Source organism: Syngnathus acus, chromosome 14 (assembly GCF_901709675.1).
Source record: "Syngnathus acus chromosome 14, fSynAcu1.2, whole genome shotgun sequence".
Classification (NCBI taxonomy): Eukaryota; Metazoa; Chordata; class Actinopteri; order Syngnathiformes; family Syngnathidae; genus Syngnathus; species Syngnathus acus.
This window is the reverse complement of record NC_051099.1, coordinates 7,959,308-7,981,665: the sequence shown is the minus strand read 5'-3', so window position 1 is coordinate 7,981,665 and position 22,358 is coordinate 7,959,308. Positions and strand designations below refer to the sequence as shown.

Below are 22,358 nucleotides of genomic sequence, written 5' to 3'. Positions count from 1 at the left end.
GCAACAAAATCACTCCACGTTTAAAGTGCTGTTGACTGAAATGTAAGTACGCTGAAGAGTGCAAACTCAGACGTGGGGGTTTCTCTGATTGTTATCGAGAGGTCAATTTGGTAGATAGTCGTCGCTACTCAGCGCCATCATCACTTGCATATCATTGTCAACTTTCAGACACACACTTTCTCACCCCACGTACACAGGTTCAAAACAATCAAGGTGAACCAGAATCAGATGACAAACCACGGCCACAGGACACCGACACCGAGCCCTCTGTGCGGTCACTGAGAAACCCATGAGGCGGGATTATTGCCACTCCAGTGCTAAGAGATTCCTCCAAAAAAAAAAATCTGAAGATAATTCAATAATGGTTTAAGATAGGGATGGACAAGTACAGATACCAGGTAATAGTATCTAGTCACCATAGATGCGAGTAAAAACAAACAAATAAAAACATAACTCACCATTACACTGAATGTAGTTGTTGTAATTAGCAGAAGTCATTCCCATCTCTCGGTAATGGGAGACAATTACACACGAGTGTTACTTAAATCCAGTATACGCGATCATTATTTTTGGGTCGCCATTATTGTTGCTTCATAAAAAATGTATGTTGGAATTAGAAACAAGGTATTAAGTGTTTTGGTTGGGGACCACTGCCTTCGAGCACGTTTTCCCCATTGTTTGTGGTTTATATGTGACACATTAAGCGTTCAAGGATAACAGTAGTAGAATGGCAACAGAAAACACGTTTGTTTCAAAAAAGACAAAGCTAATTGGCTAAATATTCTTTGTCCTTTACAAAGCCTCAGGTGTGTCTTCTTGTTAGATAAATACATGTATTTGCAGCCAAAATATGTAAACCATACTGAATATCTGTCCAGCATTGTTGCTCTCCTGTGCAACATTGGTATGAGGAAATTAATCAGGTTGGAATGATTTTCCCCCAGACCTAAACTTGAGTTGTAGCCTCCGTTTACAACACAGTCAAGGCCCATAATTATTTCATACTGTGCCTCTGAATTCCTGCCCCACTGTTTGTACACAATCTTTTTAACTCTGTCATTCTCCCTCACTTATTTTCCTGTGTTTGTTTTAATTTACTTTGCAGGCTTTTTGAGCACAGGGGACCAGTCTGCCAAGGGGAACTACGGTTTGCTGGATCAGATCCAGGCGCTGCGTTGGCTCAATGAAAATATCGGCCACTTTGGAGGAGACCCGGAGAGAATCACCATCTTTGGCTCGGGGGCCGGTGCTACCTGTGTGAACCTTCTTATCCTCTCTCACCACTCTGAAGGTAATCATCTGCCTTGGGACACAAACCACATTGGAGCTGATGCTTAAAAGACAAACACACTGTGGGAACTGACTGAACAGGCATTTGTTTACAAAAACTGACAAAGCTCAAATAAGTTCATTTGAAACAAAGTTCTGAGTCAAGAAAGTGAGACAGTTAAGCTCACCTCTACGAGAACAATGATGTAGACGCTTGTTAACAGGTGGTATGCTCAAATATAGTACCTCTTGGCTTTTATTTTATTTTATTTTGTTTTAGAGCTGTGGAAGATGCAGTGACTTTGGACTTGAAAAATTAGCCCCACTTGTATCCCGAGGGACAAAAATTGCCAATCTGCACTACCAAATTTGTTTGACATGCAATGTTAGTACATAGTTAAATTATCTGGCTTATGAAATCTAAAGTGAATATCAGTTCGGGCAGTGCTTGACTTGATAGATGGCTACTATAAGCATGAAGACAATAGTCACTTTAGGGCACAAGACCAGTAATCATTCCAAACATTGCTTGTCCACGTAGCTGTAAAATCAAAGAGCTATACTGGCTGTGCTTGTCTGAAAGTAATAAGCCCTGTCTGGACATGACATTACATAAGATATAGTATGCTACAAACCTCACTAGACTTGACATTGAAAAAGGACCACATTTTGTATGGTATTGTTTCTTTGTAAAATGCCCTCCTTTGCACATTTTCACTGCCTTGTATTGGTTTGACGTCAAAATCTGATTAATTGAGTTCACCCACTAATCCTTAATTATTTGTTTCTGAATGGGCGCAATCGAAATCACACGAGACGTTTGAGCCGCAAATCCACTCGTGTGATTCTTAATCTGAGATTGTGAATGGTGACAGCAACGTAAGGTTTACTTAATACACCCAGAAGTTAGATTAAGTTAAACTCTTTCCTATGTCACATGGTCCGGATGCGCAAACTTGTGGCCGCAAGGGTAATTGCACCCCATAGGCGCATTCATATTGCGGTTGTTTCAATTCTTTTGTATTGGATCTCATTCAAGTGTGCAGGTGTACCTAATGCAAGTGTAAATGTAAAACCGCTAAGTGTATATCACGTTTACGGTCCTAACAAAAGCCTCTTGCACACACTTTGAAACGGGGCAATAATTCTGAGTGAATGCAGACAAAGTTGGAGCAGCTTTTAAAGGCACTGTGTGCGCAGAAGAGAGATGAACCGAGCTGAGAGGCGGCTTAATTGATTTCACAGGGAAAGGAAGCGGGGGTGGGGTACATGCAGACTTTGCTGCGTGTATGTGTGTGGGGGTTAATTATTAATGACAGAATCTGCAGATAAAAAAGAGGGACAGCAAGCCACTTTACATAACTGCAGTAGTGCAACAGTGCAAGTGTTTGTCTTTCTCTTCCTCATCTCTTGTGCAGCCTTCATTCTGGCTTTATGTAACGCCATAAAGCAGGCTGGTCATCATTTACCTGACTGCTGTCTCTTCTTGTGTATCACACAACTACTTTGCTTTCCAACCCTAATGTGCATAAATGTCCTTTTGTTTGTCGCAATGAAAGTAGCAGAGTTGCTTCTTCATCTTGCGTCCAACACAATGCTCTATAAATGCTCTTCCTCCAAACGATGCATTATTTAGGCTCACTGTAAGGCAGGGAATGCATCTTCCGCTGCTAGCAAAAGTGTGCCACTGAAAAAAAAGGGCACAGAGAGAGAAAAAAAAAAAATTCTAATTATGTTTATTTCAATATTCTTCATCTTCTCCCATATTGTGTTTAGGTCTGTTTCAGAGGGCCATTGCTCAGAGTGGTTCCGCTATTTCCAGCTGGTCAGTCAACTACCGCCCGGTCATGTACACCAAGATTCTGGCTAAGAAAGTTGGTTGCACCCTGGGGGATATGGCCGAGTTGGTGGACTGCCTGAGGAGGAAGAGCTTCCGGGAGCTGGTGGACCAAGACATACAGCCCGCGCGATACCACATTGCCTTCGGACCTGTTGTGGATGGTGACGTGGTGCCTGATGACCCGGAGATTCTGATGCAGCAGGTCGGTGTGATGAGCTTTCTGGTTGCACCTTGGTTTGCGCTGTGCTTGATAAAACATAACCAGACAGTATGTGTATATTTGTGTCCAGTATGGTGTTCTCCTGCTCATATGTGTTGTGTGAATGTTCACACCAGGGTGAGTTCCTGAACTATGACATATTGCTGGGTGTCAATCAAGGAGAAGGCCTGAAGTTTGTGGATGACAGTGAAGGAGAAGATGGGATATCCGCACCCTCGTTTGACTACACCATCTCCAACTTTGTGGACAATCTTTATGGATATCCTGATGGTGAGCTGCCAATCTTCACTAAGTAACAAGCCATGCTATAATTTATATTGATGGTTTTAGAAACACATAAAAAATGAGAAAAAAAATCCATCCCCCTAGTTTTTAATCTACATAAAGTAATTTTAACAAGTAAATGTCACTATTCCCTCACTAACCTAAACAAACTGCAGTCCAACACCAGCAGCCACTGTTTCGCTCATGAGACCTGGCATTTATTAAAATGTTAAATATTTGTTCTGCTGAGCTGTTCGAACAAACCCAACAAAAGAGGTGCTTTCAGGTTGTGTGGATCTTTCGAGACACAAATGTTTGCACATTACATTTCTCAGATGAATTATTGACTATTTGTTTATGAACTTGTTTTATTAACTCACTGATAGTGCGGTATTACCTGACTTCATTCGGTTCCCCCTCACCGAGTGTCAATGCTTGTTGGTATTTACATGACCTGTGATGGACTTACAACAAGGCTCCGGCTCTTTTGTCAAACTCCACCTACCATAAATGGCGCAAATCCTGTCACATACCTTGATCCATTATTCCCCACTTTGTTCATATTAATGAACCTGTTTTGTTTCCTCCCAGGTAAAGATATTCTGAGGGAAACCATAAAGTTCATGTATACAGACTGGGCTGACCGGGACAACAGTGACATGCGGAGGAAGACCCTCTTGGCTCTCTTCACAGACCACCAGTGGGTGGCTCCAGCCGTAGCCACCGCCAAGCTGCATGCTGAGTTCCAGTCGCCCGTGTTCTTCTACACTTTCCACCACCACTGTCAGACGGAGGCAAGGCCTGAATGGGCCGACGCAGCCCACGGAGATGAGATCCCCTATGTGTTTGGCATTCCCATGGTTGGAGCCACTGATTTATTCCCATGTAACTTCTCAAAGAATGATGTGATGCTCAGTGCTGTGGTCATGACGTACTGGACCAACTTTGCCAAGACGGGGTAAGTGAAATGCAAAATGAATAAAGCACCTCAAAACTCAAAGGCATGCATCTTCTATCAAGTAATGGTTAAAAAAACATTTGATTTAAATCACATTTTTTCTGTGTTTATGTGAACTACAGTTAATATTCAGATGGAAAGACAATTAAATTCTCTTTAAACGTGTTCTCAACTATAATGATGAATGAGTGCTGCATTTTAAAAGTCGCATTGCAGATTTGTCAACCTGTGGGGATGTTCAGTCTTTGAAGTACCACAATACAGTTTATTCTAGTTAGTATCAATACGCAGTGGGTGTTTGAGGGACACATTTCTATTCAGAGCTTTAGAATTAACGTTTTAATTAGAAAAGTGTTCAGTTTCAACTTTCTTTATCCGTGTTCAACATCACGCACAGTCCTGATGACTCATCCGCAGCGATAAAATTTGATGACAAATATAATTGCAACATTTTCAACAGTAGACCGGACACAGAGCGAGTTTTGGGGTTTTATGATTTTTGTGAGGATCCCGCCTTGTTTAATCACATGCACAACAAATCAACTAGTGAGAAGCAAGTTGTTTAACATGTGTCCTTTATTCCACATTTAAATGATAGACTATAATATGCACTATCCATCTTGGTAAAAAAAACAAAAAAACAAACATTAAGTAGGTGCAATGATATCGTGCAAAGAGCTACATTTAAAATGTCTGCCTGTGGATACTAGGAGAACACCAAAACAGTTTTACGGTAGGCTATAGTAGCATAAATGTATTATTTAGTTTGTTGCAGTGATTGCGCATTGTGCATCTCATCTGGGTAGATCAAGTGTAGGTTCACAGATGGCATAGAACCACCACAGTTATGCAACGTGATAAATCTGTCGCCAGACCTAATTACATGTCATGTGAACGTGGTGGCAATGCCATTAGATGGTCTACGTGTATATTTGTATGGTCTATGTGTATATTTACTATGGCGGCCAGTGAGAAAACACATTTGCAGTAATGCTAAACTTAACGTGTGTCTTTTTATGTCACTTATCTGGTTCACAATGGGAATGAATACATATTATACATTGAGCAGTGGTTCTTAACCTTTTTCCTTGTTCGCACCCCATTCAATTCACCAACCAGTTCTCGCACCCCTAAATAATTATTATAATAATAATTGGTTTACTTTACAGCTATAAGGCTTAATTAGCATTATCCCGAATGCCAATTAGGACAATGACTTCTTGATTTCCAGAATTGTTCACTTTTTTCGGTTACCCACCATTATCCCCGAAAAACTGTAAATTTCCCCCAGGGTATCCTCGCACCCCCGGTTAAGAACCACTGCATTAGAGGCAAATTAAATTGTTAAAAAATGAGGTCAGAAAAGTATTATTGAGGCCTCCTGCATGTTCAGATTGGAATAAAAAAATGGAGTTTCTAACGATGACTCATGCTTGTTAAGACTCATCACTGGTTGGATTTAATATGATTAGTGTTGTAACATTGCTGCAAAGCGTATATGATTTTTTTTAAGTAGCGCCTGTGAATACCGCAGTTACAAAGACACGCTCAATCTCCTTAATTCTGCTTTCTAGTGATCCGAACCTACCAGTTCCCCAGGACACCACGTTCATCCACACCAAGCCGAACCGTTTTGAAGAAGTCATCTGGACCAAGTTCAGCTCCAAAGACAAGCAGTATTTACATATCGGCCTCAAGCCGCGCGTCAGAGACAACTACCGGGCCAACAAGGTAGCCTTCTGGCTGGAGTTGGTGCCGCACCTCCACAGCCTCCACAAGCAAATAATCAGCTCCATCACCACCCGACTGCCACCCAGGGGGAACAACCACGGTAAGGTCAACCACAACACGGGTACCCACTCCACAAGGCACCCGGTAATCTCCACCTATCCACCTGAGCCGGACGGCTCCGAGAGGCCCCGAAACACTCCCTTCCCTCCGGAGACGAGGGATTACTCCACGGAGCTAAGTGTGACGGTGGCTGTGGGCGCTTCTCTCCTTTTCCTCAACGTGTTGGCCTTTGCTGCACTGTACTACAAACGAGACAAGCGGCACGAACTCATGCAGAGGCGTCACCGCCGCCTGTCCCCCCAGCGCGGCACCACCATGGGCATGGGCGTCGGCCTCGGAGTCGTGGGGTCCCCGCCGCACAACGACCTGGCACTGAGCCAGGAAGAAGAGCTGATGTCACTGCAGATGAAGCAGCAAAGAGTGGAGCTGGATCACGGCACGCCCCTCCCTTCCCGTGGCATCCATGGTGACCTGGAACCCTTGCGGCCCCCGGTGTGCCCGCCTGACTACACGCTGGCGCTGCGGCGGGCACCGGAGGATGTGCCGCTCATGACGGCCAACACCATCACCATGATCCCCAGCACCATCAGCAGTATGCAGCCCCTCCACCCTTTCAACACGTACCCTCCCGTGCCAGCCCCGTCCACTACACCCGTCCCCAGCCACAGCAACAATGCCTTGCCACACCAACACTCCACCACTCGCGTATAGGACCCGGCACAACCTCTGCGGCCCCTTTGTAGGCGCACCCCATACATCGCCCGCCACCCTCATCATGCTCTACACTTCTTTACTAGGTGTTTTTCATGAAGCCCTTGAATAAAGCTGCAGTTTGTAAGATTTTAAGCAGTGACAAATACCTCGATAAAGTAGTCGTAGTCACAGTCAAGGTTGGGTCGACTGATTGCTGAGAGACAAGCAATGGCAAATAACGTTGTGCATTAAAATCTTATTCTTCCGCTTGCTTTACTCACTAGCCCCGGCCACCAGCACTCGAGGACTCAAAAGTGTTCGGCTGATTATTTCTTTAGCCTAAATTTAGTGTTCCGAGTCCCGTTTTCTTTTTTTTCGAAAATTTAAGGTAAACTAAGGACACCAAAAGACATGATGCCGTGGCATTGCTTTTAAGCGCTTAGTAGGCTACTAATCAGATTGCTCTGATGTCAACCCCGCGCCACTCGCTGCCTGTCGGGGACATTTTTTCATGAGCATTATCATTATGTGCGGTGATATCTCAACTAGATACAGGCCTCGATTCATTTCTCTCATGTCAACTCAGCATTCACATGGAATTTATGAGCGCAGTCTTTGTATTCTCCTGCTAATTTCAAACATAGCTAATAGCACAGCCATTTGCCATCACATTCATACGACACAATAGAACGTTAGCTTTATTTTCTTTCAGCTCAAAAATGAAATATGCAGAAATGTGAGGTGGATGGAATCGGTGCAAGGTTCAAGCACTTACTAAATATTTAATCAGATCACTCTGATGTCATCACTATGCTGCTCACAGCGCCTGAGGGGCATAGGGAACGGTATTTGGGGATCGCTATGATTGGGAGTGATGTCTTTTACCAGTATCATAGTCCTCGATTCAATGCATTCTTAGTGAATTCAGCTCTGCATTTACGTTGCATATTGTAACTTCTTGTTTTTCGTTCTACTATGCTGAAAAAAATTAATCATGGTAATAGCGTAGCCATTTGCCAATGCACAATTTAACCAAAAACACCAACATGAGGGTCAATGAAAGATTATTTTACCCAATATTAGACAGGATGGGTTAACTACTTAAATGTATTGTCTTAATTTGCTGGGTGACAGCATTTCTCTGCAATGACATGCAATTTCTTTGCACATTTTTAGTTGCTGAAGTCTTCATGGGTTTATCATAGGTCAAAAGAATTTCTTCACTGATGAAGTGTAAAACGCATGAGCTTTGCCAGAGACAGTATTTGCCCAAACACTCTGTCTGTCACGAGCCAGTGGTTTCTTGAAATTTACAAATTGCAGCTTTAAGGCCCAATCTGGAAGTGAGACTTGGTGGCGTGGGTTTAACAAGATGCTCCAACAGCTGCTACTGTGTTTTATGGGAAATCTTTGACGGGGCTGAGACAAGATTTTTTGAAAAAAATGGCATTGGGGTTTAAAATGGAATTTTCTGTCTCAGTCTTGGATATGTCATTTTGATATTTCCAGATTGGGGCTTTAACTTATGGGTAGTACAAGGAAGTAAACATAATCAGTCTGTGGGTTGTAACCTGGAATTCAGGCTGCCCATTATAGTCATTACATCTTGTCCACAATGGCTCTGCTCATGTTCACTTGTTTATTTGTTTCTCTTTAATTATGTGTGTCTCTACCCCCCCCCCCCCCCCCACACACACACACACACGACACACACACGCACACACACACACACACATGCCTCCAACCCATTTCACTCTTTCCATTTCTTTGCTGCCTCATCGCATCCGCCCCCTCTTTCATTTCATTAACCCATTAACATAATGGCTCTTTCCTTTTTCATGCAATCCCATCAAGACTCGGTTTCCCTTTTGGAGTCTTTTATACAAAAAAAACGCAAATGTAAATGATGTATTATTGATAAATTGTAAGGATATGAATGGGGGGGAAAGATATTCTGATATCTCATTTTTACCAGCATTCTTGGTGCCAAGTACTGTGATAAAGTTCCTCTCTCGCTGGCATCCAGTGGACTGCCTGGAGAGGTCCACGCTGACTGTATCTTAACTGAAGGAATTACCATCATAAAAGTGCCAACCTTTTCATTTTTGTTTTTGACAAACACACACACCACTGATCCACTGTGGCTGGTCTCTTCTTTTAAAAGATGAAAAAAAAACATTTTAAAATTCAGTATATCCTAATTTAAGAAAAGAAGATGGAGTTTTCTTAACTACATTGCATGATGTTGTTTCTCCTTAAGATTGTGGACCGGAACATTTTTTTTTTATTTTTTTTTTTATGAGTTTGGCTACATGACTTCATAGATATTTTTTTAAAGCAATTTTCTTCTTTCAAAATCAGCTGCACTTTGTGGTACTTTGAAAAATATTAAAATGTTAAGAGATGAATATTGTTAAAATTATAACAGAGTAAATAATTCCTCTTATTTTTTTTTCAAATCCTAAAACAGAGGCTGTGCCCCATTCCCACAACGACTTATCCCTCAAGCCTCTTTTTGTTTATTTTGCACTTTCTCTTATCTTTTGCCAACAGTAATGTTTGCACAGTCACCATCTCTGAATGACATGTGAAGAAAACACTTTATGTTCCAGGAAATAAAAAAAAGAAACTTGACATGGCTGTAAGTCTACATTAGATTTGTGGATGTGACCAACATTAGCCACATGCTTTGCGTGTTTGAAAACTGCCTAACACCTATCTTCTCACCTCCTTTGTTGCTTTCTTCAACCAAGCGGGAGAATGAGATCTATTTATGATGGTGAGAACCTTGCAAAGTGCATTTCACATCACTTGCAGACCTGAATATGGACAGTTCTGAAGAAAACCCATTGACATTGCAACTGGACTGAATCGTGATTCAGTGATGTGATGGTGAATTAGCTTGTCACCGCAATCAATGCACAGAGGGTGTGTTTTTAAAAAGCTGGTTTAAAAAAAACTTTAATGTTAGGCATTACTCATAGTACAAAATCAACGGGAATGGGATTCTCTCACTGTAAATGTTCTGCATCCTGTGTGCTGAAGATAACACATGGGAGCCCAGGACTGCCATTCCTTACAGGACTTGAGAGGACAAAAAAAAAAAAAAAAAGAAAGATACAAAAACCAACATACGGACAAAACTGTACATTTTTTAAATGTAAGAGGACAAACTGGGATTTGTAAATATTATTTGTTGTTTGGTTTTGATTGACTGGCCGAACCTTCTGTTTGTGACAACAGGTGCAAAGTTTAGATGATTTACTTCATTTTAGCTCTTGTGTATGTTTAATTTGTCTTTTCTTCTAGAGCTCCTGAGCAAATTCCCTAAGGTTATGGGCACACGAGTAGCCTGCCTTTAAAGCAAAAAAAGGAAAGAAAAGAAAATTGACAAAAGTTCAGGTCAGTATCAACATGAGAAGGAGCTCAGGTAAGCTTTCGTACTGTGGTAATCAAACTGCGTATGACGGTTCAAGGAATTACATCGAATTATCCCATCAGTTGTGAAGACGGCTTTTGAATCAAAGAACTCCTTTCATTGGTTGGGAAGCCAAAGAACAGATGAAGGAAATGAGTCAGAAAAGAAGAGATAAGGCGGATATTTGAAATGTGCTCCAAACAAACCATGGCATATTATCTGTGATGCTGTTGGGTTTAATTGTTAGTGTTTCACATTGTCTTGAATTGTCATACGGTATAACCTGTCATTAGAAGGTTGTAAAATGTGTGATGCCCTTTCAGGATCTTTCCACAGTGATTGGTTTGCTTATCTTTTGCAATTTTGTCTGCACAATGTTTATAGGTTGGTTCAAAAGATCCTCATAAGTTTGTCAGGAGTTTGTTTGTATTGACCGCTCTTTTAAAATGACATAAGGGAAGGATGTACAAGGTCAACGGGAAATGGAAGCACACTCACCAAGTTTACATATTTACACTGAACAGTTTCGATGTTGGCATTTGGTAGTGAGAAGGTGGGGAGCGTTAAAAATGTGGCAATTTATTTCTAGTAGTACAACATTTGTTGCTAGACTGGTAAAAAAAAAAAAAAAAGAAGAAGAAAGCTTGCACCTGTTTGTCTTGTTTATTTAGTCTGATTCAGTAACATTGCTTGAAGCTCCAGATACTGTGAGAGAGCATCATGACCACACAGGGGTTGAAATAATTAAAGTTAATATTTCTATTTCAAATAGAGGCTATTACACACTGTATGTTGTGTATCTGAACTGGAAAACATTAAAAACAAACATTGTTAAACAAGTTCTTTGCCATCATCCTTTTTGTGACATTGTTAATAAGTAAATTGCAGTAAGACGTACATGTTTAGCACTAGCGAAGCCAAAGGGGGGCTGCGGGGGCACTGAACCCCCCTCCCCCCATCCTGAAATATGCTTGAATTTCCCAGATGCCAGGCCCTATAATTAATGTACCGTATTGGCCCGAATATAAGACGATGTTTTTTGCATTGAAATAAGACTGGAAAAAGTGGGGGTCGTCTTACATTTGGGGTCTAGACATTATACCCATTCACAACGCTAGATGGCGCCAGATATCTTTAAAATGCTTACCTTAACTCCCCAGTTTGTTTGTTTGGTTTTTTGTCTGTCTGTCTGTCTGTCTGTCTGTCTGTTTGTTTGTTTGTTTGTTTGTTTGTTTGTTTGTTTTTGAAAACGCAGGACGTGAGATTCCTTTGTTTTTGCGAGCAAAATGAAAGTAAAGCATTGTCTCGGACCACTCATTGGCCTCCGAAATATTTACGTCACGTTTTAGAACCGGGCTTTTTTTAATTTATTTTTTTTATATAGAACCACCAAGGAGGAGGTACCAAAAAAAGCGACAGGGGTCAATTAGAACCGGTGAAGAGATTTGTCCGTGGAAACTGAGCTAAATGTCGAGTGGAGTGGAGTCGAGCCTGGTCTGACAATACATTCATACTTACCGTAATTTTCGGACTATAAGTCGCGTTTTTTTTCATAGTTTGGGTGGGGGGGGCGACTTATAATAAGTCAAAGTCAGCTTTATTGTCAATCTCTCCACATGCCAAGACACACAAAGAAATCGAAATTACGTTTCCACTATCCCACGGTGACAAGACATAGTACACGACATACATACAAGCAAACAACACAAAATAAAAACAAGAAGGCACAAACAATGAATAATAAGAGCGATGAATAAATAATAAATAAACAAATAACACAATAAATAAGAGGAGCAAAACGGAGCAAGTGTGCATACAGCAGACAGTACAGGACGCTACGCAGAAGGGGGGAGAGAGGTCAGGATCCTAACAGCCTGGAGTATGAAGCTGTTGGTGAGTCTGGTGGTGCGGGAGCGCAGGCTCCTGTACCTCTTCCCAGAGGGCAGAAGATCGAACAAAGAGTGAGCGGGGTGACTCACATCACTCACAATCGTGGTCGCCTTGCGGGTGAGATGGGAGGTGTAAATGTCCTTCAAGGAGGGGAGTGAAACACCAATAATCTTACCAGCCGTGTTCACTATGCGCTGGAGGGCCTTCATGTTGTAGTCAGTGCAGCTACCACCCCAAACAGCAATACAACTGGAGAGGACGCTCTCAATGGTGCCACGGTAAAATGTAGTCAAGGAGCGACTTATATGTGTTTCTTTTCAAAGATTTTCCAAAAAAAAAAAAAAGTGAAACCGCGATAAACGAACCGCGATGTAGCAAGGGATTACTGTAATTTGAATTTCAAGTGACGTCAGCAGCGCGACGCGACGCGGCGTGGCGCGGCGGTTGTTTACATAAAGGACAAAGATTGATCACGGGATGACGAAGATGACGAAGGGCCCCACGTACTACCGGCATCATTAGCGGCTTTGTTTCTAAGTGACACGGCGGACGAAGCGTTTGAAGGATTTAAGGATTTGGAGTGACACAGAAGGTTTGAAAAACTATTATGGCTTTTACCCACGCCCGGTCCTACTGTACGGAGCTCTCTTTCACCTCCATGGATGGAAGTCGAGGGCCGGCGCTCAGCCGGGTGGCTGTCCGGGGACGGTGGATGGGGCTCGGTCATGGCTTTTACGCACGCCTGGTCCTATTCTATGGATCTCTCTTCCACCTCCGTGGCTGGAAGTCCACGCCGCCACACGCCTGGAAGTTTGTTTTGTTAAATAAAGAGCCGTTTACCAAACCCACGTCTTTCCTTGTACTTTGTTAAGGCTACAATATAGTTATATACTAGATCTGTGGAATAACGACGAGGCTGACGTCAGGGCTCACGCGCGGCGTTGTTGACAAAGGACGAGGAATTTGATCGATGGATTTAATGATTTAGAGTGCACAGATGGTTTGATAATATTATTGCTTATATAATAGTTATTTGATTTCTAATTTATATATCGTTATAAATATAACGTTATATGGGCCTGTGAAATATTTTGAAGTGCAAGCGCCGTCAGCGGCGCGCACCCATTGTTGACGGACGATGGATTTAATTAATTGGAGTGACACAGATGGTTTTATAAACGTGTTATTTATGTAATAGTTTTTTTAAATAACTCTGAATGTTACGTCAGGGCCGTTCTCAGCTCTTTGTTTGTGTTTATGTCACGTTAGCATACCTATCGTTTAGCCTGTTGTTGCTCGTTCATGACTGTTCTTGGTGTTGGATTTTGTCGAATAAATTGCGCCCCAAAATGCGACTTATACTCCGGAGCGACTTATATATATATTTTTTTTCACTTTTTTGGGCATTTTATGGCTGATGCGACTTGTACTCCGGAGCGACTTATAGTCCGAAAATTACGGTAAATTACACTATAGGTCAGGGGTGGCCAACCCGCGGCTCGCGAGCCGCATGCGGCTCTTTGGCTGGTTTCATGCGGCTCTTTTACGTTCATATCAACATTTGTGTTTATTTTTCGTGCGTATTTGCTTCGCTTGAGTTCAATATGGTATTTTGGTCAAACGCGCATGCGCGTGAGGTGAAATCCCGCAAAGGAGGAGGGACAAACCCATTTGAGGAGTGTCAATTTCGCTCTCAAAATGGCAAGGAAAAAATGCACAGCTAAACGAATATATGACGATGAACACAGGGCAGAGCGATTGGTTTTGCTGGCTTTTTAATGAATGGCGACTGTGACTACGGGGGCCCATTAGGTCCAGAAAAGCTGACAAGACGCTAAGCCAGGGGTGGCCAACCCGGCCAAAATGGCAAGGAAAAAATGCACAGCTAAACGAATATATGACGATGACCACAGGACATTTTTAACAGAGTTAAAGTTGTTTTTTGTTGAACGTAATGGCAAGCCATTCTGCCTGATATGTCGGACGTCATTAGCGCATTTAAAAGCTTCAAATGTTCAGCGCCACTTCAGCTCACTTCATGCCAATATCGATAAGGACTTTGCAAAAGGGACTGAATTTCGCAAGCACAAGTTTGGACACTTTGAAAAGTCAGGCAGGAAAATAGTTTTTCAAAAAAATTACGAAGCACTCAGAGACTGTCACACTTGCATTGTTTCAACTGGCTTGGAACATTGCACGGGCTAAAAAGCCGTACAATGAAGTGGAGTTCGTTAAAATATGCCTCAGTGACGTTATTGAAATCTTGTCTCCTGAAAACGACAAACTAAAACGAATGGTCTGTCCCGCCACACATAGTAAGTGAAAAAACGTATTATGTTTTTGTTTGTGGAATTTGTTGAACTGAGAGTTTGTCTGTGTGAGACAATGCACACAATGTTCATTGTTGAAAATGTGGTCTTTGGACTGTGGTTTTAGTACTGTAGGAGTCAATTTGTCATTATCATGTTGGTGCGTGACATAATAATGTCACACAATAAATTTGGCTGAGCAGAGGGGTGTGTGTGTGCGTGTGTGTGTGTGTGCGTGTGTGTGTGAGAGAGAGCGAGAAAGAGAGAGAGAGAGAGAGAACGCTCAACCGTAGCGCGCCGCCGACCGCCCAACTGCACCGGGCTGGTCGCATTATTGTGACAGAGCCGTCGCTGAAATTTAGAAAATATTTTTAAAGTCCTGATGTACTTTCTAAAATTTAAGTGGACCTCAGTGCGCAGGGAGCTTAATTTGCTGTGGTCGCGCAACCGCAGCGCGCCGGGCGCTCACTGTCGCATTGCTTAAAGAGCGCCTTTGTGTTTTAGGATGGCTTTACTGCTCCCACTTGCTTTCTTTGGAGGCATGATTAGGGGTCAATACAATCCTCAAAGTAACGAAATTACAATAACGAACGGAGTCAGTCGGCATCCGGGCCGCGCGGTCGGGTTTTCTCGGGTCCTTTCGGCTCATCTCGCGAGGTTCAACCTCCGAATTTTGTTGGACAACCGAAGCAAAAAAATCTCGAATTTTTTTGTTCGAATTCCGATTTGTTCGAGAACCGGGACGTTCGGAAACCGAGGTTTGACTGTACTCCCAGACTTCCCTGCCACTTGTGCGCTGTACAGAAAGCCAATTATGGGACTAAATTGGAATAGCTGGTCTCTGGACACTGGAAAAACTGGTTTCAGATACCCAGCAATTGACACATTAGCAATTAAAAAAAAAGAAAAAAAAAAAAAAAAAAAAATTCAAAACTTCTGGCTCCCACACCAGCATATGCCTGCCATGGTCTGGACCTTGTGATTCCATGGTGTAATGGTTAGCACACTGGACTCTGAATCCACTGATCTGAGTTCAAGTCTCAGTGGAACCTCAACCTTTTTGGCATTTACCTATTCCTAACTATAGCTTGTGAGCTGCTCTATAAAACCATATACGTAACTTCCATGAGATAATGGCATGAGTTCCATAGTGTAGTGGTGAGTGCTCTGGACTCTCACCCCAGCGACCCGAGTTCAAGTCTCAGTGGAACCTCAACTATTTTGGCATTTACCTATTCCTATGCTTGTGAGCTGCTCCATAAAACCATATACGTAACTTCCATGAAGCACTGGCGTAGTTTCCATGCTGTAGTGGTTAGTGCTGTGGACTCTCACCCCAGCGACCTGAGTTCAAGTCTCAGTGGGAACTCAACTTTTTTGGCATTTACCTATTCCCATGTATGCTGCTTGTGAGCTGCTCCATAAAACCATATAGGTAACTTCCATGTATTAATGGTGTGGGTTCCATAGTGTAGTGGTTAGTGCTGTGGACTCTCACCCCAGTGACCTGAGTTCAAGTCTCAGTGGAACCTGAACTGTTTTGACATTTACCTATTCCTATCTATGCTATTTGCTTGTGAGCTGCTCCATAAAACCATATAGGTAACTTCCATGGGTTAATGGTGTGGGTTCCATACTGTAGTGGTTAGTACTCTGGACTCTCACCCCAGCAACCTGAGTTCAAGTCTCAGTGGAACCTCAACTGTTTTGGCATTTACCTATTCCTATCTTTACGTTTGGCTTGTGAGCTGCTCCATAAAACCATATACGTAACTTCCATCAATTAATGACGTGGGTTCCATACTGTAGTGGTTAGTGCTCTGGACTCTCACCCCAGCGACCACAGTTCAAGTCTCAGTGGAATCTCAAGTATTTTGGCATTTACCTATTCCTATCTATACTATTTGTGAGCTGCTCCATAAAACCATATAGGTAACATCCATGAAGAAATGGTGTGGGTTCCATAGTGTAGTGGTTGGTGCTCTGTACTCTCACCCCAGCGACCTGAGTTCAATTCCCAGTGGGACCAAAAATATCCTTGAAAAATTTGCAACAGAGTTGCTCGTCCTCCCCCATAAAACCATATACCTCCTTAGACCTGGGGCTGGAGTTAGGGTTGGTGTTAGGGTCAGGGTTAGGGTTAAGGTAAGAGCTAGGGTTAGAGCTAGGGTAAGGAATAGGGTAAGGAATAGGGTAAGGGTAAGGAATAGGGTTAGAGGTAGGGTTAGGGTTAGAGGTAGGGTTAAGGTTAGAGCTAGGGTTAGGAATAGGGTAAGAGGTAGGGTTAGGAATAGGTTAAGAGGTAGGGTTAAGGTTAGGGTTAAAGTTAGAGTTAGGGTTAGAGATAGGGTTAGGAATAGGGTTAAGGTTAGAGCTAGGGTTAGGGTTAGGGTTAGGGTAAGAGGTAGGGTTAAGGTTAGAGCTAGGGTTAGGAATAGGGTAAGAGGTAGGGTTAAGGTTAGAGCTAGGGTTAGGGTTAGGGTAAGAGGTAGGGTTAAGGTTAGAGCTAGGGTTAGGAATAGGGTAAGAGGTAGGGTTAAGGTTAGAGCTAGGGTTAGGAATAGGGTAAGAGGTAGGGTTGGGGTTAGGGTTAGGGTTAGGAATAGGGTAAGAGGTAGGGTTAAGGTTAGAGCTAGGGTTAGGAATAGGGTAAGAGGTAGGGTTAAGGTTAGAGCTAGGGTTAGGAATGGGGTTAGGGTTAGGGTTAGGAATAGGGTAAGAGGTAGGGTTAAGGTTAGAGCTAGGGTTAGGGTTAGGACACCATGTTGCAAGTTGGACTTAATACTTTGTATCTGTCATTTCTCTTCCAATCAAGTACAATAAAGGCGAGGCAACCTAAAAAAGTCGTTTTGGGGATTTAAGATACAGCAGGGTTATGGTTAGGACTAGGGTTAGAGGTAGGGTTAAGGTTAGAGCTAGGGCTAGGGTTAGGGTTAGGAATAGGGTAAGAGGTAGGGTTAAGGTTAGAGCTAGGGCTAGGGTTAGGGGCTAGGGTTAGGACTCTCACCCCAGCGACCTGAGTTCAAGTCTCAGTGGAACCTCAACTATTTTGGCATTTACCTAACCTTAACCCTATCTATACTATTTGCTTGTGAGCTGCTCAACCGTAGCACGCCGCCGACCGCCCAACTGCACCGGGCTGGTCGCATTATTGTGACAGAGCCGTCGCTGAAATTTAGAAAATATTTTTAAAGTCCTGATGTACTTTCTAAAATTTAAGTGGACCTCAGTGCGCAGGGAGCTTAATTTGGTGTGGTCGCGCAACCGCATTGCTTAAAGAGCGCCTTTGTGTTTTAGGATGGCTTTACTGCTCCCACTTGCTTTCTTTGGAGGCATGATTAGGGGTCAATACAATCCTCAAAGTAACGAAATTACAATAACGAACGGAGTCAGTCGGCATCCGGGCCGCGCGGTCGGGTTTTCTCGGGTCCTTTCGGCTCATCTCGCGAGGTTCAACCTCCGAATTTTGTTGGACAACCCTAACCCGAAATTTTTTGTTCGAATTCCGATTTGTTCGAGAACCGGGACGTTCGAAAACCGAGGTTTGACTGTACTCCCAGACTTCCCTGCCACTTGTGCGCTGTACAGAAAGCCAATTATGGGACTAAATTGGAATAGCTGGTCTCTGGACACTGGAAAAACTGGTTTCAGATACCCAGCAATTGACACATTAGCAATTAAAAAATAAATAAATAAATAAATAAATTCAAAACTTCTGGCTCCCACACCAGCATATGCCTGCCATGGTCTGGACCTTGTGATTCCATGGTGTAATGGTTAGCACACTGGACTCTGAATCCACTGATTTGAGTTCAAGTCTCAGTGGAACCTCAACCTTTTTGGCATTTACCTATTCCTATCTATAGCTTGTGAGCTGCTCTATAAAACCATATACGTAAGTTCCATGAAATAATGGCATGAGTTCCATAGTATAGTGGTAAGTGCTCTGGACTCTCACCCCAGTGACCTGAGTTCAAGTCTCAGTGGAACCTCAACTATTTTGGCATTTACCTATTCCTATATATGCTTGTGAGCTGCTCCATAAAACCATATTAGCAGCCAGCTGAGCAGATATCCTGACGCAGTCCACATCATGGCAGGGGACTTTAATCATGTACATTTGAAAGCAGCACTCCCTAGTTTCCATCAGCATGTTAAATGTGCCACTAGAGGAGTAAACACTCTGGACAAGGTCTACTCCAACATCAAGCTAGGCTACAGGGCAAAACAGCTACCTCACCTGGGCCAGTCTGACCATATGTCACTGCTATTAATCCCGGCATATACCACCATCAGGAAATCAGCTCCTATCATCACTAAAACTGTTAAAACCTGGCCTGATGACGCCTCTCAGCAGTTGCAGGACTGCTTCGACAGGACTAACTGGGACATCTTCGAACACCGGGACTTGAACGTGTTCACAGACAGTGTTCTGTGTTATATCAAGCACTGCACAGACACTGTCACAGTGGACAAACTTATACGGATATACCCCAACCAGAAGCCCTGGATGACCCGGGAGGTCCTTCGGCTGCTGGAGGAGAGGGACACCGCCCTGTCCCTCAGGTCTGAGGACGGGGCTCTCTACAGCACAGCCAGAGCCAACCTGAGGAGAGGCATCAGAGAGGCCCAGCTTGCCTACAAGAAGAGGATTGAGGATCACCTGGACAGCAACAACAGCAAGCAGGTGTGGCAGGGAGTCCAGCATCTCACCAACTACAGAACCACCATCGGAGCTGCTGAAGGGGACGCCTCACTGGCAGAGGTCCTCTATACCTTCTTCGCCCGGTTCGAGTCCGAGCCACCTGAAGGGGCCACATCACATCCCACAGACCGCAGCAGCTTCACCCTCACAGTGAAGGAGCACGAGGTGAGGCGCACGCTGCGGACCATCAACCCGAGGAAGGCTGCGGGTCCTGACGGCGTCACTGGGCGTGTCCTGAAGGACTGCGCAGATCAGCTGGCTGGAGTCTTCACAAAGCTTTTCAACCAGTCCCTTACTGAGTCCACCGTCCCATCCTGTTTAAAATCCTCCACTATAGTCCCCCTGCCCAAGAAACACCACATCACCAGCCTCAATGACTACCGGCCAGTCGCACTCACACCTCTCAGTCTTGGTACCGGCTCCCCACAGGGCTGCGTACTGAGCCCACTGCTTTACACGCTCTACACACATGCATGCACCCCCGCCCACCGCAGCAACACCATCGTGAAATTTGCGGATGACACAACCGTGGTGGGGCTCATCTCAAAGGGGGACGAGTCTGCCTACAGGGACGATGTATGATGTGGCTCTTTGCGATGACACAGTAAAAAATGTGGTTCTTAGTCTCTGACTGGTTGGCCACCCCTGCTATAGGTGGTACGGTGGGCCACTGGTTAGCACGTCCGCCTCAGTTCAGAGGGTGCGGGTTTGAATCCATCACCGGCCCTCCCTGTGTGGAGTTTTCTTGTTCTCCCCTTGCCTACGTGGGTTTTCTCCAGGCACTCCAGTGAACTGGCTGGTCGCTCCAAATTGCCCGTAGGTGTGAGTGCTGATGGTTCGTCTCTGTGTGCCCTGCGATTGGCTGGCAACCGGTTCAGGGTGTCCCCCGCTTACTGCCCGATGACTGCTGGGATACGCTCCAGCACGCCCACGACTCCCGTGGGGACAAGCGGTACAGAAGATGGATAGATGGATGGAATTGCAGGGTTGTTTTCGACATGTTTTCCATCTGTACCTTGGTCTCCATTGTTTCCTGAATTTGAAATAATTTAACTTTGAAAAAAAACCTTCTTGAAATATTGCTGCAATAAGAACTTTAATTAATCCCCCACGGGGTAGATTGACTCCTAATTTATGGATGATGTACACTGCATTCATTTCCTTTGTCTAAACTTCAGCACATTCATCACAAATAGATTATATTGTTCAGATGACTGATGCAGACTTTATTGGCATCATTTTTCTCTTGTGCCCAACCCAATTACTTCTGAAGATAATTATGGTTTTCCCTGTAAGCAATGGTCCGGAAGTACTGCTCATTCATCACTAGATGGCAATGTACACCAATAATTCAAGGTAATTTTGCTCTTGTGCAGTGTGCAACCAGTTTTTTAATTGCTTGTAAGCAAAAAAAAATCGGTTACAATTTAAAGCATTTCGTGGTGTTTTCAAGCAAAGCAGCTATATAGAGAGAGAGTGACTGAGCATTGTTATTCACCCAACCGTCAACCATCTTGCCTTTCAAATCAAATCTGGGGTTAGAGCAATCAGGACTAATGTAGTGGTGATGCAGTTACCCGAACAGACATTAGTCCGCTGCCAGCATTTTGAGCATGTAGAAAAAAAACATGGGAAATTGACACAAAAAGTTGCTATTATAATAATCCTGCAGTAATTAATATTCCCCATTTGGCGGCAATGCAAGTGCATTTCAGTGTTCGCTGTGGAAAATACTGTGTACAGTAGTACAAATAGTTTCTCTGCACGATTGCATGGTTCATCATAATATAATGTCATTTCAGATGCATTCAATAATACTTGAATTGCAGGGGCATTTTGCCGAAAATGTGTTGTTTTGCTTTGTAAAACCGTGAAAAACATGAATCTAATTTTATCAACAAACAAATCTGGATTATTGGCTGACCAATGAATGAATTCATGTTTGACTACCTTGCTTACAGATTTCACAATTCGATTCCTACTAATTCAATCTTTTTTTTTCCTGCAGGGATCCAGAGAAGATGCAGCGTCGAGGCGCACATCAACCCAGCAGGGGGCCACATACAACACATATTTGGGCTTTAGAAGCAGTCCGCGTTAGTTCTGCACCAAAGATTGCTGATTGGTCCGAATAATCATATGACTTCTGGTAAAACCCAATAGGGATTGAGCGGATCCAGACTGTTGCTATGGCATTTCACAGACAGCTGCTAGCATTTAGCCTCCCTCTGCATTTCATCCTGTTTTTTCGCACTCTCTCACTGAGCACCACCGGCACTATCGACGCCCTGACAATTTTACGACTCAAGGTGGATGAAATGAGAGTGGGGACGGCGGGTGGTCCCTTTACACATAATCCAGGGGACTAAGTACCACCCCCTATTCCCCCCTCCCCTCTGTTCTGTCATGCGGATTCAGGAAGCACTCGCAGCCCTTCCCATCTGTTGAGATAGTCTGTCGAAAATGGCCGAACCATGAATACTACATCACGAACACACGAGAGTGAAAATTATTCATGAATTAATATTGAATGTCAGTCACCCAACTCCCCCTACCTCACCCACTCCACGTATAGAATGTGATGTGTCCAACTCTCACCCGGTGGTTTAGAATCATATAAACAAATAATGGGGAATTAATTCTGATTCAATTTGTGTTCTGATGCAAAATGTTTGAACAATCTCTATCTGCGGCTTGCTGCTGAATGTGTTATAAAGCACATACAATAATGCAAGCTTTTGCAGGGGATGTGGAATATAGTGTATGACATATTTATTTCTCTGTGCTGGCTGTCGTCCAACTCGAACACGCGCACACAAACACACGCACGCACTCACACGCACACATATACATACACAAAAACACACACGCACACTAAAATGAAAGGGCCCCATCCATGCCCCTCCTCCGTTGCCCTCGCTACGCTAGATATCACACATTCTATCCTCTGATTGGTTCATGTCTTGTGATTGACATCTTTGGCCCGCCCTCTTTGAGTTGC

The 22,358-nt window shown here is 43.6% G+C and overlaps 1 protein-coding gene across 1 annotated transcript in view; it reads left to right on the top strand.

Annotated features, from left to right (window-relative positions):
* The window catches only part of nlgn2b (neuroligin 2b), a 40,665-nt gene extending 29,373 nt beyond the window's left edge, over window positions 1–11,292 (top strand). The window contains exons 5-9 of the mRNA XM_037269504.1: window positions 1,106–1,291; window positions 3,046–3,311; window positions 3,446–3,599; window positions 4,185–4,551; window positions 6,126–11,292. Coding sequence (XP_037125399.1) covers window positions 1,106–1,291; window positions 3,046–3,311; window positions 3,446–3,599; window positions 4,185–4,551; window positions 6,126–7,053 — 1,901 coding nt within the window. The 3' untranslated portion in view covers window positions 7,054–11,292. The remainder of the gene's footprint in view (window positions 1–1,105; window positions 1,292–3,045; window positions 3,312–3,445; window positions 3,600–4,184; window positions 4,552–6,125) is intronic.
* The last annotated feature ends 11,066 nt before the right edge of the window (window positions 11,293–22,358 follow it).